Consider the following 19,077-nt stretch of genomic DNA (forward strand, 5'->3'; position numbering starts at 1 on the left):
GCTGTTCCTGATCATGCTTGTCTGACCTGCCTACTTAAAGCTGTCCAGCTCACTTCATCTCTGCCTTCACCTTGGTACCATCACAAGAAACCATCTCCTGCGTTCCTGTTTAAAGACTGGCTTGCTAACATCCCTTCTGGCTCCTTATCCTGCTTGCTGTTCCTCTACTTGGATCCCTGACTTCTGGCCTGGCTTACCTTTTTATTAATAAACAAGTGTGATTTAATTGTACTTCTGTTTTGGTCTGGTTCTTGGTTTCTGACAGTCCAGTAGACATGGCCGGTGACAGATCGCACCGCGTGGCACCTTCTGAGAGAACATCACATGACGTCCACTCAGAATGGTAAAGCCACCGCCTGGCTGCCATTCTGTTATAGGCCGGGCCGGAAGGTGTTAAAGGATACTACAGTACTGAATTTTCTAGGTCTGTGAATAAGACAGCTAGGTGATTAGCAGTCTTTGTCCAGGACCAATCAGACGTATGGGAGTGATTATATGTGAGTGGGCATACAACAGCTTCCCATTGCTTTCAATGGCCGGCCTACCTGCAGCTAATCGCAGGAACCCCCGCTAGGGTTCTCACCGGTAATCACGGGCAGGGTGCATTCTACAAGTTTGGATGCACCCTTAGGGTTTGCACAAAACCGGTTCTGGATTACTGTGAATGCTACTGGTTAATTCACCCACTCTCAAGTAAGTCTTTATGTTCCCCACTTCCACCCAACACTGCCAATTGTCATAGAGTGAAGTTACACATTAGTCATACAATCATTTAGAAAGTAAGAAGATCTGCTATACCACATCAGAGTAGGCTTCAGCCATGTGTATCCACTGTCCACCGGGCAGGCGGGCCTGGTTCTCAAACACTTCCTCTACAAAGCTCATGTGACCGGCGTCTGTGTCATACAACAACCTGCCGAAAGAGCAAACATGTCACTATCCAGGAGCCGATGACTGTGCAAGACACATACAAAGTATACAGGAGCAAGGACCAAAGGATAAAAAAATGGGTAAAAAGCAATAGTTAAAAGTAATAAGAAGTATTTTAAATGCTTACTTGTAGTTTTTTGCAGTGTTTTCCTTTACCTAAACTATTTTAATTGAACTTGCCAGCTAATCTGATGTCTTCAGGAAGATCTAATTCCCTAGCACAGCTCTCTCTCTCCCTGCACGTCATAACCCCCCTCCCCTTCTGGGATTGTCTAATTATTCTATCTGCTGGTCTAGCTCCTCCACCCCTCTCTCCCCTTTCCTAAATCACCTTTAATGTAGCTGAGAGGGGAGGAGAGAAGGAGAATACCATAGAATGCAGTGGCTGTGCATTCATTAAGGGCGCTGCCCCCCGTCTCCATCCACCCCCCTCTATGACTAACAGATAGATGCATGCATTGCACAAATCTATCCATGGTCACTGCCGCCACCCTCTATTCAGGCGTCCAGCCCCTTTCTGGACACCAGGCACCTGAATTACAGTGTGGGGGGGGGGGGGGGGGGTTGAAGCACCTGCTTAGAGCCATAGGCTCCAACAGGCTTCAAAAAAGGTGTGAAGAGCGAAATATTCGCTTTCCTAACACTGAACTGCCTCTCCGCCAATCAGCTGCGTGGGTTTGTTACCCATCATCTGATTGGCTGAAAGGACAGGCGCTGCGATTGGGCGCCTATCAGGAAGAGGGGAGGAGACACATGGAGGACAAAGGAGCCGCTGTCTGACCCACTGCAAGGTTCCACCGGGGTCACAATGGCAGCATTTGATGGGGCACAGTGGCCGCGCAAATTCCCCTTCTCAACACAAATCCCCTCTACCCCCAATCTCTTTGTGCCTCCCCACCTCACATGATACCACAGTGCCCAGGGCAGCCGTCCACCCCTTGTCCAGGCTCTGCCAGTGCCCCCCAGTGGATAATTAAGAAATAAAAACCAGTGTTATATGATAATGGATAGCAATACTTCAGCTGAATTTGTTTAGGTGCTACAACAGTGAGGAAGAAGAAGGAGTAGAACTGAAACCTGGGAAAAGAACGTATTCTTTTTTTTTCTGTTAGGAAGGCGACATGCAGGAAAAGTTTGAATGAGTAGCAGAGCAAAATGTCTATTATCATTTCCCGCTGGTAAACTCACGTCTTTTCAGGGCTGATGAACCAATCTCCAGCCCAGTTCCATCCACTTGAAGGCTTGAAGCTGTCCTTTGGTAGTTTGATCTTTCCAGTTACATCAGAGAACTTTGGGTAGGTAAGTCCTGTGGTCCCCCAGTTGCCAACAAGAGCCAGTTTGGTCTGGTTCTCGTACTATGAGAGAATGAAAAAAAATTGTGTACACAATCTGCCTAACAGTACAGTCTGCAACGCATGCAAAAATTCTATAATTTGATGCTTTGCAACAATAGAGTGGTGGCAAAAAACAGATGACAGGAGAATGGAGTCCCTTCTATTTAATTGATATTGATAAGGATTGCAGTGGTTAGGGAGGTTCCCTATTGGAATTGTCTGTATTGGTATTAGCTCATCACACACCAACTGCCTACTAGTGCGTACTTTCCTATGATGTGACAGACAGGCCTTCACTAAATGAAATGTCTTTTTGGGTTACTGAAGAATCATGGAGGTAGCTGCCCTCCTCCTTGTACATCCAACAGACCCTAGGCTGCTACCTTGGTTGCCTTGATGATGATCTAGCTCTGGCGCTAAATTTCATCAATTCGTAAATATGCGTTATATGAAAGAAGCTAAAAGTAATATACAATGAGCTAGACAAAAGAGACAGACTCAATTCATTCATATGACCTAAATATTTTTCAAAAAGAAAAAAAAAAAATAGTGGCTGATAGGCTAATGTCACATGGGTGATCTTAAAGTGTTACTAAACCCACAACAGTAAAATCAGTCTGTATGCAGTAAAGTAGACATGTGTACTGCCAAAAAAAATCATTTGTTTTCGTTTCATCCGTTTTTTGTTTATTTTGTTTTTCAGGTCATTGGTTATGATCGCAATTCATAAATTCGTACATTCAGAAATTAGAGAATTTGTATATTCAGAAATTCGTACATTCGTCATTTAGAAAATTGATATATTTGTAAATTAGTACATTCATACATTTGTATATTAGAAAATTCATATATTCGTAAATTCGTACATTCGGAAATTAGAAAATTCGTAGATTCATACATTCGTAACTTAGAAAATTCGTACAGTCGTAAATTAGAATATTTGTATATTCGTAAATTCGTACATTCGTAAATTAGAAAATTTGTATATTCATAAATTAGAAAATTTGTATATTCGTAAATTCGTACATTAGTAAATTAGAAAATGTGTATATTCATAATTCGTAAATTAGAAAATTCATATATTCGGAAATTTAAAAATTCGGAAATTTGTAAAATCGTAAATTCATAAATTCGTACATTCGTAAATTAGAAAATTTGTATATTCGTAAATTCCTAATTTGGAAATCTGAAATTCGAAAATCCAGAAACCCGAAGATTCGAAAATCTGAAATAGCAACTAACTATTAAATTATAGGTATTGTACATTCCTTTCAAATTTGGCTGTTAGTGAACGTAACGAATACAAATTTATCCGAAGTTACGAATTATCTGAAATAATGAATGCTGCATCTAAATAAATGGAACGGAACAAATTAGAAAATAAATAATAATAATAAAACGTTTTTATTATTATTAATAATAATTAATTAATAGTAATAGTAATATTAATAGTAATATAAACGTTTCATTCATTTAGATACAGCATTCGTTATTTTCGGATAATTCGTATCTTTGGATAAATTTGTATATGTTACATTCACTAACAGCCGAATTTGAAAGGAAATTACAATACCTATAATTTAATAGTAAGTTATTATTAGTTAATTATCATTTCAGATTTTCAAATTTACAAATTTAGTAATTTACAAATTGACGAATGTACCAATTTAAGAATTTACGTATGTACGAATTTCTGAATGTACCTATTTACGAATGTACGAATTTATGAATGTACTAATTTAAGAATTTTCATATGTACGAATGTAAGAATTTACGCATGTGCGAATGTATGAATTTACGATTGTACGAATTTAAGAATGTACTAAATGTTGTACGAATTTACGAATGTACAAATTTTCGAATATTAACTGGGACAGTATACCAGTATCGTCCCTTCAGAGCTCCGTGCCGCGTTCTGTGACTCCCGTGCACATGCATGGGAGTGACGTCATTGCGGCGCAACCAGAGGTCCGGGTTGGAAGACTGGGTGAAGATGGAAGCGGCTGTCAGAGCTCACAACATGGCAGTGCAGTGCAGTGCAAATACTCGGTATCGTCTCCGATACCGATACTAGTATCACTGCAACCCTACTTTATAGAATTGCTCCCTCACTAGCAGGTCCAGCGAGATGTCGCTCCCTCAATGACCTGTTACCAGTGATCCCAATTCAGCAGAATTTGGTGCCAACAAGGGAGCACTTCCCCAGAAGTGGTGGGTTCTTTTATGCATCTCTGCCACTTGCAATGTGCCATCCATATGACATCAGCCTTAAAGTGGAACTATACTCACATCTGCTGGAGTGACATTTGCAAGCTCCCTCACCATTGCTGACATCCCCCAGCTTCTTCTGGGTTTGGGATCCATATAAAACAACACATCTAACACTACCCTGTCTCACAGAGTGACAACGCTGCTGCTTCATTTTACTACAGAACAAACAGCGTTGTCATCCTGAGGGGGAAAAAACATCTACTGGCTGAGTCCTCACATAATAAACCGGTCATAAGAGGGGAAATTGGAAACTCATAATACTTATTTTGGCCTACAACTCATACTTACTGTTTCAGCAAAGACAGAGAGCTTGCCTTGAGCTGACTGGTTAAATTTTGCCTGATGCACAGCCAGCCCAAACCACAGCTGAACCCGGACCTGAGCTGGCATCTTGGCTCCTTTATTACCCGCTTGTGGGTACTGAAAAACAAAACAGATACGTATAATAAAGTATTAGACACGCCAACATTGCATCCCTGTGTCCTTTAAGCCAGTGGTTCTCAACTGCAGTCCTCAAGTAACCCCCAACGGGCCATGCTTTCGGTTTTCCTTTACTTTGCACACACTTTGCACATCTGCTTTAAATCAATATCAATGACATGGTATTGATAAGAGCTATTTTATCTAAAGGAAAGTTCCCAAAAACATGATCTGTTGGGGGTACTTGAGGACTGAGGTTGAGAACCACTGGTTTAAGCCCAGTAACATATTGGGGTTAATTTACTAAAACTGGAGAGTGCAAAATCGGGTGCAGGTGTGCATGGTAGCCAACCGGATTTTGCACTTTTCAGTTTTAGTAAATCAACCCCATTTAGAGTTGCCACTTTCTCTTCAAGCCAAACCGTTTTTTCTTTTATAGCATACACTATGGGATTGTAACAGACCTTGGACACCTTTGGGCACTCCAAAAAGAATAGTAATGCACCCATAGTGCCCTCTCACCCTCCACTCACCCTCCTGTCGGGCCCTGTTCCAAGCCACATTTCTATCTGCATAAAGCCAGACAGTCCGGGTTTTGAATCATGTGCCTGGGTTTCAGTCCAAACCCAGATTGCAAGGCGTGAATCCCAAACAGGTGGCAACACTAACCTTATTGCTCTTTTATCAGTCCTCTGCAATCCATAGGTTCCAGCACATTTTCATTATGACTGACAAGAAACACTTCTCAAAAGGCCTTTGATTTGAGTCCTATAGGAAGCATTGTCACTTACATTAGAGCCCTGATGAAGAGGGACTGTTGGCTACCTACAGTGCATTGCAAAAGTATTCACCCACTTGGCATTTTTCGTGTTTTTTTTGCCTCACAACCTGGAATTAACATGGATTGTTGAGCATTTATCATTTATTTACAGAACATGCCCACAACTTTGAAGATTTTTTTTATTATTGTGAAGCAAACAACAAATAGGACAAAATAACAGAAAAAGTCAATGTGCATAACTATTCACCCCCCTAAAGTCAAGTCGCTTTGGATAAGTCTCTATGAGCTTGCCACAACTTACCACTGGGATTTTTGCCAATTTCTCCTTGAAAAACTGCTCCAGCTCCTTCAAGTTGGATGGTTTGCTCTTGTAAACAGCAATCTTTAAAGCGGAGGTCCACCCTAAAGTGGACCTTCCTATCATTGGAATCCTCCCCCCCTCCGGCGCCACAATTGGCACCTTTCAGGGGGGAGGGGGGTGCAGGTACCTGTACAGTACAGTAGAGTAGATTACGCCCCTTTCCGAAAGTCCCCCGCTGCCTGCTGGGAAACACACGGATCCCAGAGGCAGCGGGACCATCCTTATTGCGAAAGGCTCCACTTCCTGATTCCCATGCCCAAGATGGCGGCGGCAGCACCCGAGAGACAATCGAGAGATCGGCTTCGGGTGCCGACATCGCGGGCGCGCTGGGCGGGTAAGTGTCCTTATTTTAAAAGTCAACAGCTGCAGTATTTGTAGCTGCTGGCTTTAAAAAAAAAAAAAAACGCGGAACTCCCGGCGGACTCCCGCTTTAAGTCTGATTTTCTATTGGATTGAGGTTTGGGCTTTGACTAGGCCATTCCAACACATTTACATGTTTCCTCTTAAACCACTTAAGTGTTGCTTTAGCAGTGTGTTTGGGGTCATTGGCCTGCTGGAATGTGAACCTCCGTCCTAGCCTCAAATCACACACAGGTGGTGCAGGTTTTGCTCAAGAATATCCCTGTATTTAGCAGCATCCATCTTTCCCTCAACTCTGACCAGTTTCTCAGTCCCGACTGCTGAAAAACATCCCCACAGCATGATGCTGCCACCACCATGTTTCACTGTGGGGATGGTGTTCTTTGGGTGATGTGATGTGTTGGGTTTGCGCCAGACATAGCGTTTTCTTTGATGGCCAAAAAGTTCAATTCTAGTCTCATCAGACCAGAGCACCTTCCTCCATACATTTTGGGAGTCTCCCACATGCCTTTTCACATACTCAAAACGTGCCATTTTGTTTTTTTGCTGAAAGCAATGGCTTTCTTCTGGCCACTCTGCCATAAAGCCCAACTCTATGGAGCGTACGGCTTAATGTCGTCCTAAGTACAGATACTCCAGTCTCTACTGTGGAATGCCCTCCTTGCCCGGTCTGTGAGTTTTGGTGTGTGGCCATCTCTTGACAGATTTGCTGTTGTGCCATGTTCTTTCCATTTGGTTATGATAGATTTGATGGTGCTCCTAGGGATCATCAAAGATTTGGATATTTTTTATATAACCTAACCCTGACTTGTACTTCTCAACAACATTGTCCCTTATTTGGTTGGAGAGTTCCTTGGTCTTCATGGCAGTGTTTAGTTAGTGGTGCCACTTGCTTAGATGTTGCAGCCTCTGGGGCCTTTCAAAAAGGTGTGTATATGTAGTGACAGATCATGTGACACTTAGAATGCACACAGGTGGACATCATTTCACTAATTATGTGACTTCTGAGGGTAACTGGTTGCACAAGAGCTTTTTATGGGCTTCATAACAAAGGGGGTGAATACATACACACATGCCAATTATCAGTTTTTTATTTCTTAAAAATAGTTTGATGTATATATTTTCAAATAACTTAGACTATTGTGTTACATATAATTCAGGTTAAAAAAAACCCATTGAACTAAACGCTGTAATGTAACACAATAGGTAAAAAGCCAATGGGGGGGGGGGGGGGGGGAATACTTTTGCAAGACACTGCATCTATCTTTCTGCTGTAACATTATCTATAATAAATATGGTCACTTAAGACATCTAGCACTCCTGTCGTTGAATTCACTAACTCCTGGTGTCAGTTTTATACTTTTCTTGAAGCTGCAGAGGCAAAGAAAGAAGCGTACTTTGAGAAAGATGGTCTGGAGTTCCCCACAGTACTTGCCGCAACAATTAGGGCCATTGCTGGAGTAAAGGACTTGGTGGGCTGGCATTCTGTAGTAAGCCACCCGCTTGCCTCCTTGTAACATCCAAATCAGTATATCTGGCAGGCTGTTCTGTGGCTGTGAAACGGAATTCCAAAACAAAATATTAGCACGCCCATCCAATACACAGATCACAAAAATACAGCTCAAAATTTGAAAACTATGGAAAGCCAACCATGATATACACAAGCTTTATTAACGTTCTGTATTATCTGCCCAGAGACGTGAAATGCAACACTTGAGGTGAGCTAGCCAAGGAGGAAAAATATGGGAAAGGCTGCCAATGTCTTCACCTAAAACATTGCTTGGCATTCCGTTCACAACCTCTTACCAACAACTACGTTTTCTAAAATAATTATCTCAAACTTTTAGGTATTTAGAGAGAATAATAATATATCATATGTTATCTACTGTATGATGTAGCGACTCCCAGGACAGGGAAAGAAATACCCCCTCCCCCAGCGCAGGGCCAGGCTGACATTACCCCAGGATGAATCCATGGCCACAATGGAGAGTTACAATAACAAAAGGCACCAGTCACTTTGGTCATTTCCAGGTTTTTATTGCTCTGACTTACAAGAAGAGAGAGTTAGGGCTTCAAGTATCTCCACAAACATGGGTTCTAGACTCCGCCACAATTCTACTCTTTCCAAGGGAGTAGCAGGATTCTCTGAGGGTCATACTACATCCGCCTGCAGCAGAACTGCTTACCCTGGCTCTCCAACTTGGGTGCTGTACCCTCCTCGACCAGGAAGGGCAGCTTGAGGATTCTGTGTTGGCCCAAAAAGGGCTTCTGGCCTAATCAGCACCAAGAACTGCACACAACCTCCCAAGGTCGCATCATGGGAAGAAAGAACTCACTTGGCCACTCCATTAATATTTATATCCTCCTCCAGTATGCACTACACCAGGGGTAGGCAACCTTTTGAGCACAGTGTGCCGAAAAATGTTTTAAAAGAAATTGAGCACCCTGAGGATTTTGCTATAAACTATTTTAGTAGTGAGAAATTTTAACATCCTGCACTCTCACGCCTCAGATCAGCCCCAATTCATGCACCTTCCCACCACTGTACCTCCTGATCTTCTGCCCCACAACTGTAACCCCCTGCTCATGTGTTCCACTGATTTACCTCCTTTCTCCTCTGCACATCTGCCCCACCTCTGTACCCCCCTGCTCATCTGTCCCACCAATGTACCTCCTTTCTCCTCTGCCCCAACACTGAACCCCCCTGCTCATCTTTCCCACCACTGTAACCCCCTTCTCATCTGGCCCAACAACAAATCCCCCTGCTCATCTGCCCCATCACTGTACCCCCCTGCTTTTCTGTCCCACCGCTGAACCCCATTCTCATCCCTCCCACCACTGTACCTCTTGCACATCTGCCCCACCACTGTACCCTCTTGCTCTTCTGTCCCACCAGTGTAACCCCCCCTGCTCATCTGCCCCATCAATGTACCCCTTTTTTCATCTGCCCCACCACTGTACCTCCCTACACATCTGCTCCACTGCCGTATCCCCATGCTCTTCTGTCTCACTACTAAATCACCTTCTCATCTGTCCTAACACTGAACCCATCTGCTCATCTGCCCCACCACTGTAACCCGCTTTATCATCTGCCCCACCAGTGTAACCCACTTTCTCATCTGCCCCATCACTGTAACCCGCTTTCTCATCTGCCCCACCAGTATAACCCGCTTTCTCATCTGCCCCACCATTATAACCCACTTTCTCATCTGTCCCATCACTGTAACCCGCTTTCTCATCTGCCCCACCACTATAACCCGCTTTCTCATCTGTCCCATCACTGTAACCCGCTTTCTCATCTGTCCTAACACTGAACCCATCTGCTCATCTGCCCCACCACTGTAACCCGCTTTCTCATCTGCCCCACCACTATAACCCGCTTTCTCATCTGCCCCACCACTATAACCCGCTTTCTCATCTGTCCTAACACTGAACCCATCTGCTCATCTGCCCCACCACTGTAACCCGCTTTCTCATCTGCCCCACCACTATAACCCGCTTTCTCATCTGTCCCACCACTGTAACCCGCTTTCTCATCTGCCCCACCACTATAACCCGCTTTCTCATCTGTCCCACCACTGTAACCCACTTTCTCATCTGCCCCACCACTGTAACCCGCTTTCTCATCTGCACCACCAATGTACCTCCTGCAGAAAATAGCCAAGTAAAAGGCTATGAAATTACCCTGGGTAAATTACCACCCGATAGAACAAAATTTACCAGTCAACTCTGCTTATGGCAGGGTGGCTGTAATAAAAAAAACATTTACTCTGCCTCCGCTGACTGCATGTCCCTGGTAGACAGCTGTCACCTCATGCCAGGAAGTGCCTAAACAAGGTCCTTCGTGGTCAAACTTTGGGGCTCCTATCATCTATGGTTCCGGAGATACGGGGCCCCTTCCACAGCCTGTCAGAAGCTACATACAGAGCGGCCAGTTCAAATACAAGCCGGCACACTCTGTTTACAGCAGACTGAGAGGATGAGCTCACAGTGCCTCTCCTCACCGCACTGAGCTCAATGGACAGCTTGGAGTCTTGGACCAATGGTAAAGTACCCAGTCGCACACCCTCCTGGCAGAGATAAGCAGACAGGCATTGCTCAGCCATGATTGACTGTTGTCAATATCAGATAGCCAGTTCACAGCAATGATGTGCAGCTGACGCCGGAGCTATTATATGTAGACAGGAAGTAGCTGAAAGAGGTTGCAGGAGGTCAGTAACACTGAGATACAACGAAGAATAAAAAAACTGTATTTTATGGAAAAAATAGCAATTGCTTACAATACACAGTACACAAACCAAACTAAGGGGTGTATTTATAAAAAAAAAAAGAAAAAGAAATCATATAGCTATTTGTCCAATGTAATTACTGTGCCAATGGGTCTAAATGGGATGGTCTCTTCTATTTCCTCCACAGGTTGAATGTCATACATTCATAAAAAATAGAGTGGTTTGGGAAATACCGCATTGTTGGCCTAAATGGAGCTGGTGATCATAGTTCTTTCCTATCATCCACAGCTCCATCTAGTGGCAATAATTTAGTATTTTCTAGAAACTCAATATTTTTTAAAATAAAAAAACATTTCACCTGTAGAGGAAGTATAAGATAAACTTTTGATTTTACATGAAAAGCACCCCCCCCCCCCCCCATGTCTTATCATCACTGCACCCAATCATCAGTAAAATATATTCCTTCTACCTCCTCTGCTATGGCTTTCAATCTCTGCAGCCAATCCTCGGCTTGCTCCAGGATATCTGTATACTCATGTTCCTCGTATTTCAGCATTGAGGCCGTCCGGATGATCTCACTCAGATTGGTCGTCCGGGAGTTGAAAAGATACAGATCCAGGTGCGTGGTTCCCGACATCGATGGAATGTCAGGTAGTTCTTGGCTGCAGATATAGAAGAGCAACTCTTATGTGTAAGCATGTGACCGCATAGGACAGGTGAGAAAAGTGTCACTATTATTGCAATTATTCGGGACAACTTCAAAGCCCAACTTCAGGCAAATAAAAAAAAATTCAAGTATATGCAGCTCTATACACATTAATACATTACTAAACCCAGGACCCTGCATTCCCTATATATGGCCTCCCACAGTACACAGAACATGGAAATGCAATTATTTTAGTAAATATAAACTGCTAAATACCTTTTCTCATCAGCAGTATACTGTATAGCAGTCATGTGACTTCTATTAGTATCCAGCCGAGCACTGATTAAAGCTTGTAAGGGAGTTTTCATTCTCCTCTGATTGTCCCAAAAAAAAAAAAACCTCTGTAACAATACACAGCAAACTGAGCATGTGCAAAATGCCTCCTAGGGCTCTGTTCTATCAGCAGGTGGATTGGGAACAGTGGAATTAGGGGAGGATCAGAGAAGACAGGATCAAACAGCTTTTTTACACAAATGTGGAGGATGAACCCCTTAGGTTCCACAGTGAGTATAACAAGCATGCTTTACTGCATATACAGACTGATTTTACCGTTTTGGGTTTAGGAACACTAAGTGTAAACACCTAAATTTCACTTGCTACCCCTTTGCAGTCCCTGTACAACAGAGCTCAGACTTGGGGAAGGGGAAGCAGCAAAAGGATGCAATCAGTTATGCTGTAGTACAAGGATCATGCTGGTTAGAGGAAAGAGCAGAGTGACAGAGAGATGAGCTCATCAGTCCGCTGCTTCTCATTTTACTGTCCAATTACAGGCTGCAGGGCTATATGCAGCTTGACTGGTGGGGGGTTGGATTGGGCTTTCAGTGGGATTTACCTTTTACGATGAATTATGGGGCATCACAGACCCTGCAGTAACATGAGTGGTGTGGTCCCATCATATATTGAGGTGGGGCAAACTGCCACCGAGCAAAGTCAGCCCTAGCAGTTTTGGGGCAATAATACAGGGGAGTCCGGTCTGTTGTATCTACCAGATGTCCTTGTTTGATTGAGATATATACAGTGGTGTGAAAAAGTGTTTATATATATATCACAATTGTAGAGGTAAGATGCACTGAACGATCCTTGAAGGTGCAAGCAATCTAGTCCTTCCCACATCCTATTGAGATGTTGTGGTATGACCTTAAAAAGGCCCTTCATGCTCGAAAACCCTCTAATGTAACTGAATTAGGACAATTCTACAAAGATGAGTGGGTCAAAATTCCTCCAGGACGCTGTAAAAGCCTCATTGCACGTTATCGCAAACGCTTGGTTGCAGTTGTTGCTGCTAAGGGTGGCCCAACCAGTTATTAGGTTTAGGGGGCAATCACTTTTTCACACAGGGCCATGATGGTTTGGATTTTTTTTCACCTTTAATAATAAACACCTTCATTTACAAATTGCATTTTGTGTTTACTTGTGTTGTCCTTGACTATTGTTTAAATTGGTTTGATGTTCCAAAACACTTAAGTGTGACAAACATGCAAAGGAACAGGAAATGAGGAAGGGGGCAAACACTTTTTCACACCACTGTATATATATATATATATATATATATATATATATATATATATATATATATATATATATATATCTCAATCTATAGATCAATATATCTATATATCTATATCTATATCTATATATATATATATATATGTATAGCTCTATAGAAGGACTAGATTGCTTGCACCTTCAAGGATCGTTCAGTGCATCTTACCTCTACAATTGTGATATATCTATATATATATATATATATATATAGATATATCTATATATATATATATATGTATATATATATATAGATAGATCTCAATCAAACATATGTCTATCATTATATATATATATATATATATATATATATATATATATATATATATATATAGATATAGATATATCTATAGATCTATATATATATATATATATATATATATATATATATAATGATAGACATATGTTTGATTGAGATATATCTATATATATATATATATATATATATCACAATTGTAGAGGTAAGATGCACTGAACGATCCTTGAAGGTGCAAGCAATCTAGTCCTTCCCACAGACAGATATGTAGAAACAACGATGCGGATTGCTGCACAAAATTCCTTTATTTCCAAAAAAGAATTACATCAGATAGAAATATCAAAAAGTACCAGGTACAACTGGCAGTCGATGTTTCGGGCTATGAAGCTAGCGCCCTTTCTCACAATCTCATGTCTGCAACTGGTAACACACTTCACATAGGCCCCTTTCACACTGGGGCGTTTTTCAGGTGCTACAGCGCTAAAAATAGTGCTTGTATAGCGCCTGAAAAAACCGGCCCCTTTCACTCCAGTGTGAAAGCCGGAGGGCTTTTACTCTGGAGCGGTGCGCTAGCAGGATGGTGAGAAAAGTCCTGGTAGCCGCATCTTTGGAGTGGTGAAGGAGCGGCGTATTCACCGCTCCTACCCATTGAATTCAATTGGGCAGCGCGGCTATACTGCCGGCAAAGCGCCACTGGTTTTAACCCTTTTCTGGCCGATAGCGGGGCGGTTTTAACATACTGCCGCTAAAACGATGGTAAAGCGGAGTTAAAAATAGCGCGCCTTTACCGCCAACACCGCTCCCACCCCAGTGTGAAAGGGGCCATAACATTTATCAGAATCACAGACTCTTTAATCACAGTAATAAATTCAGCAGAAATCAATTAAGCCACATTTAACTCTATATTTCTTAATGCTACTATCAATCACTTTGAAATGGTATCGGAGTGATTTTATAGGTCATGGGTACATCTGATTTCTCACTAGATAAAAAAGAATACATTATTGATTAATCAAATGCTCGATCACAATCATAAATCAGTAAAAGAAGCAATCAATTAACCACCATAGATATCAGCACCATCCTAACATATACTAGTTATTCATTTTGACCCGCACTCATTAAAGAAACAGGTACAGGTCAAAGTCAGTGTTTAACCCTTTCGGGTGAAGCGTCCAAACGATCGATCCAACTTCTCGTTTTTTTTTAAAATCAATTCCCTGTCTCCCCCTCGTCTATTTGCGGATACTCCATCAATAACCATATATCTTAATTAAGATACAGTGTGTTTTTTTCTCCAAGAAATGCCTCGATAATGGTAATTTCTCAAATTTATCACGAATAGAGTACTTGTGTCTTGCAATCCTGTCTTTTACTTTTTTGAGTTGTTTACAACCACTTTAAGGAGTCTGTGATTCTGATAAATGTTATGTGAAGTGTGTTACCAGTTGCAGACATGAGATTGTGAGAAAGGGCGCTAGCTTCATAGCCCCAAACGTCGACTGCCAGTTGTACCTGGTACTTTTTGATATTTCTATCTGATGTAATTCTTTTTTGGAAATAAAGGAATTTTGTGCAGCAATCCGCATCATTTTATATATATAGATAGATATATATATATAGATATAGATATATATCTATCTATCTATCTATCTATCTATCTATCTATCTATATATATATATATATATATATATATATATATATATCTATATAGATATAGAGAGATAGACAAAGATATATATATATATATATATATATATATATATATATATATATATATATATATAGATAGATAGATAGATAGATATACTGTATTTATTGGCGTATAACACTCACTTTTTCACCATGAAAATCGGGTGCAAATAGCGTGTGCGTGTTATACGCCAATACTTCAATTTTAGCTGCCTCATTTAAAATTTAAATTTTTTCCTGAAACTTCCCTCTTAAAGTGAATGTGTGTGTTATATATATATATATATATACAGTGGTGTGAAAAAGTGTTTGCCCCCTTCCTCATTTCCTGTTCCTTTGCATGTTTGTCACACTTAAGTGTTTCGGAACATCAAACCAATTTAAACAATAGTCAAGGACAACACAAGTAAACACAAAATGCAATTTGTAAATGAAGGTGTTTATTATTAAAGGTGAAAAAAAATCCAAACCATCATGGCCCTGTGTGAAAAAGTGATTGCCCCCCTTGTTAAAAGATACTATAACTGTGGTTGTCCACACCTGAGTTCAATTTCTCTAGCCACACCCAGGCCTGATTATTGCCACACCTGTTCACAATCAAGGCATCACTTAAATAGGAGCTGCTTGACACAGTAAGGTCCACCAGAAGATCCTTAAAAGCTACACAACATGCCGAGACCCAAAGAAATTCAGGAACAATTGAGAAAGAAAGTAATTGAGATCTATCAGTCTGGAAAGGGTTATAAAGCCATTTCCAAAGCTTTGGGAATCCAGCGAACCACAGTGAGAGCCATTATCCACAAATGGCGAAGACATGGAACAGTGGTGAACCTTCCCAGGAGTGGCCGGCCGCCCAAAATTACCCCAAGAGCGCAGCGACGACTCATCCAAGAGGTCACAAAAGACCCCACAACAACGTCCAAGGAACTGCAGGCCTCACTTGCCTCAGTTAAGGTCAGCGTTCATGCCTCCACCAACAGGAAAAGACTGGGCAAAAATGGCCTGCATGGCAGAGTTCCAAGGAGAAAACCACTGCTGAGCAAAAAGAACATCAAAGCTCGTCTCAATTTCTCCACAACACATCTTGATGATCCCCAAGACTTTTGGGACAACATTCTGTGGACCGATGAGACAAAAGTGGAACTCTTTGGAAGGTGTGTGTCCAAGTATATCTGGCGTAGAAGGAACACTGCATTTCATAAAAAGAACATTATACCAACAGTAAAATATGGTGGTGGTAGTGTGATGGTCTGGGGCTGTTTTGCTGCTTCAGGACCTGGAAGACTTGCCGTGATAAAAGGAACTATGAATTCTGCTGTCTACCAAGAGATCCTGAAGGAGAATGTCCGACCATCTGTTCGTGTACTCAAGCTGAAACGAACTTGGGTTCTGCAGCAGGACAATGATCCTAAACACACCAGCAAGTCCACCACCGAATGGCTGAAGAAAAACAAAATGAAGACTTTGGAGTGGCCTAGCCAAAGTCCTGACCTGAATCCTATTGAGATGTTGTGGTATGACCTTAAAAAGGCCGTTCATGCTCGAAAACCCTCTAATGTAACTGAATTAGGACAATTCTGCAAAGGTGAGTGGGCCAAAATTCCTCCAGGACGCTGTAAAAGCCTCATTGCACGTTATCGCAAACGCTTGGTTGCAGTTGTTGCTGCTAAGGGTGGCCCAAACAGTTATTAGGTTTAGGGGGCAATCACTTTTTCACACAGGGCCATGATGGTTTGGATTTTTTTTCACCTTTAATAGTAAACACCTTCATTTACAAATGGCATTTTGTGTTTACTTGTGTTGTCCTTGACTATTGTTTAACCACTTCCCACCCGGCCAATGTATATATACGGCCGGGTGGGAGCCGCCTGCTCCTGATAGGACGTTCAGGAACGTCCTTCAGGAGTAGCGGGATCGCGCGCGCGCGCGCAGCGGCGCGATCCCGATGTGCTCGTGTCACCCGGACACGGCACATCTCAGATCGGCAGGAGGGCTCTGTGATTGGCCCTCCTGATCACATGACGGCCGTGTCCAATCACGGCCGTCATGTGATGTAAACAAACAGCCGGTTGCTAGGCAATCGGCTCTCCTCTCCTCACACGGAAGTCACCGCTGAGGAGAGGAGAGCAGATCGCTGCAGCCGGCTGATGATCAGTGAGTATGGGCTGCTTTTCACAGCTTTTTACTCACTGATCATCAGTGTAGTGTAAACACACAACACACCACACAGTGAAAACACAGTCCCCACATATGTCCCCAAAACACACATGTCCCCAAAACATACATGTCCCCAAATAATAAAAACACATGTCCCTAATAATAAAAACTTGTCCCCCACATATGTCCCACTAAAATCACATGTCCCAATGATTATCTGCACACATATGTACGTGATCACCTGCACACATATGTACATGATCATTTGCGTACATATGTCCGTGATCACACAAACCAATTATTATACACTTAACGGAATTTTTTTTACCAAAAACATGTAGCAGAATACATTTTGGCTTAAATTTATGACAAAATTTGATTTTATTGGATTTCTTTTCAAATAGAAAAAAGAAAATATTGTTTTTTTCCCAAATTTCCGCTTTTTTTGCGCTTATATCGCAAAAAAAAAAAAACGGAGTCGTGAATAAATAACACCAAAATAAAGCTCTATTTGTGCGAACAAAATGATAACAATTTCATTTGGGTACAGTGTAGCATGACCGCGCAATTGTCACTGAAAGCGCTAGAGCGCTGAAAGCTGAAAATTGGGCTGGGAAGGAAGGGGGTGAAAGTGCCCTGTATTGAAGTGGTTAAATTGGTTTGATGTTCCGAAACACTTAAGTGTGACAAACATGCAAAGGAACAGGAAATGAGGAAGGGGGCAAACACTTTTTCACACCACTGTATATACATATTTATTTTTTATCTTCTACCTTTTCTGTTGTATATTAGAATTTTTTTTATAAAAATTGTCAATTAAAAACAAACAACAAAAAAAAAAAAACAGGAGTCCCCCCCCCCCCAAACTTACTGACAATCACTGAGGACGGCGTCGATCATACGATTAAGTACATCAGTCCGTTCTTCTGGGGAATGCTCCGTCTTTAGTAACAAGTTCACTCGTTCCAGGTTCTTCTCCTAAGCACAGAAATATTCAAATAGCAATTCAGAAGCAGCAAAGGAAACAACATGAATATCTATGTGATTTTTTTTTTTATGTCTCACAATTTTTTTTTTTTTTACATTTTTATTATTATTATTATTATTAACACACTTGAATGCAGAGTGATACATGCAGATAACAAAATGGATTGTTGTTTAGGTCAGTATGCATCAAGGAGACGAAGGCTTGGAAAGTGAACTGGCTGCGTTCTGATCCGACGTTCACTGCCCTATACATTAGTAGCACTCGGTGCATTGTCCATCCCTGCCCAGCTGCAGCAGCTTTCAGACTCTCATGAAGCTTTACCGGCTTGTGCCGGAGTTTAATGCGCTGGGGTTAAATGCCCAGTGTGATGCTTAAAGGGTTTAAGGAATAGAAACCGCTAGGTTGGCAGCACTGAATCCACAGTGGGCAGCCTAGCAGCTCTGTGTGTAAATCCAGTAAGTGAAGAGGCAGCAGCTTCAGCTGCCCACAGTTACAATTATTGCAGCCAGACTCAGTGGAGGGAGATTTCTGCAGCATATTTGGCAAGCACAGAATAACAGTATACAGTATCTCACAAAAGTAAGTACACCCCCTCACATTTTTGTAAATATTTTATTGTATCTTTTCATGTGACAACACTGAAGAAATGACACTTTGCTCCAATGTAAAGTAGTGAGTGTACAGCTTGTACAACAGTGTAAATTTGCTGTCCCCTCAAAATAACTCAACAAACAGCCATTAATGTCTAAACCACTGGCAACAAAAGTGAGTACACCCCTAAGTGAAAATGTCCAAATTGGGTCCACTTAGCCATTTTCCCTCCCTGGTGTCATGTGACTCATTAGTGTTACAAGGTCTCAGGTGTGAATGGGGAGCAGGTGTGTTCAATTTGGTTTTATTGCTCTCACTCTCTCATACTGGTCACTGGAAGTTCAGCATGGCACCTCATGGCAAAGAACTCTCTGAGGATCTGAAAAAAAGAATTTGCTGCTCTACATAAAGATGGCCTAGGCTATAAGAAGATTGCCAAGACTCTGAAAATGAGCTTC

The 19,077-nt window shown here is 41.9% G+C and overlaps 1 protein-coding gene across 7 annotated transcripts in view; it reads right to left on the reverse strand.

The window, feature by feature from the left end:
* The window catches only part of DYSF (dysferlin), a 378,584-nt gene that overhangs the window by 105,234 nt on the left and 254,273 nt on the right, over nt 1-19,077 (reverse strand). For all 7 annotated transcript variants that reach the window (XM_077478068.1, XM_077478062.1, XM_077478063.1 and 4 more), the window contains 6 exons: nt 17,912-18,018; nt 11,156-11,348; nt 7,855-8,010; nt 4,824-4,955; nt 2,119-2,285; nt 799-913 (listed from right to left, as the gene is read on the reverse strand). In XM_077478068.1, coding sequence (XP_077334194.1) covers nt 799-913; nt 2,119-2,285; nt 4,824-4,955; nt 7,855-8,010; nt 11,156-11,348; nt 17,912-18,018 — 870 coding nt within the window. The remainder of the gene's footprint in view (nt 1-798; nt 914-2,118; nt 2,286-4,823; nt 4,956-7,854; nt 8,011-11,155; nt 11,349-17,911; nt 18,019-19,077) is intronic.

Source organism: Lithobates pipiens, unplaced genomic scaffold, assembly GCF_037356315.1.
Source record: "Lithobates pipiens isolate NorthernLeopardFrog02 unplaced genomic scaffold, aLitPip1_a1.2 Scaffold_13, whole genome shotgun sequence".
In the NCBI taxonomy this organism is placed as follows: Eukaryota; Metazoa; Chordata; class Amphibia; order Anura; family Ranidae; genus Lithobates; species Lithobates pipiens.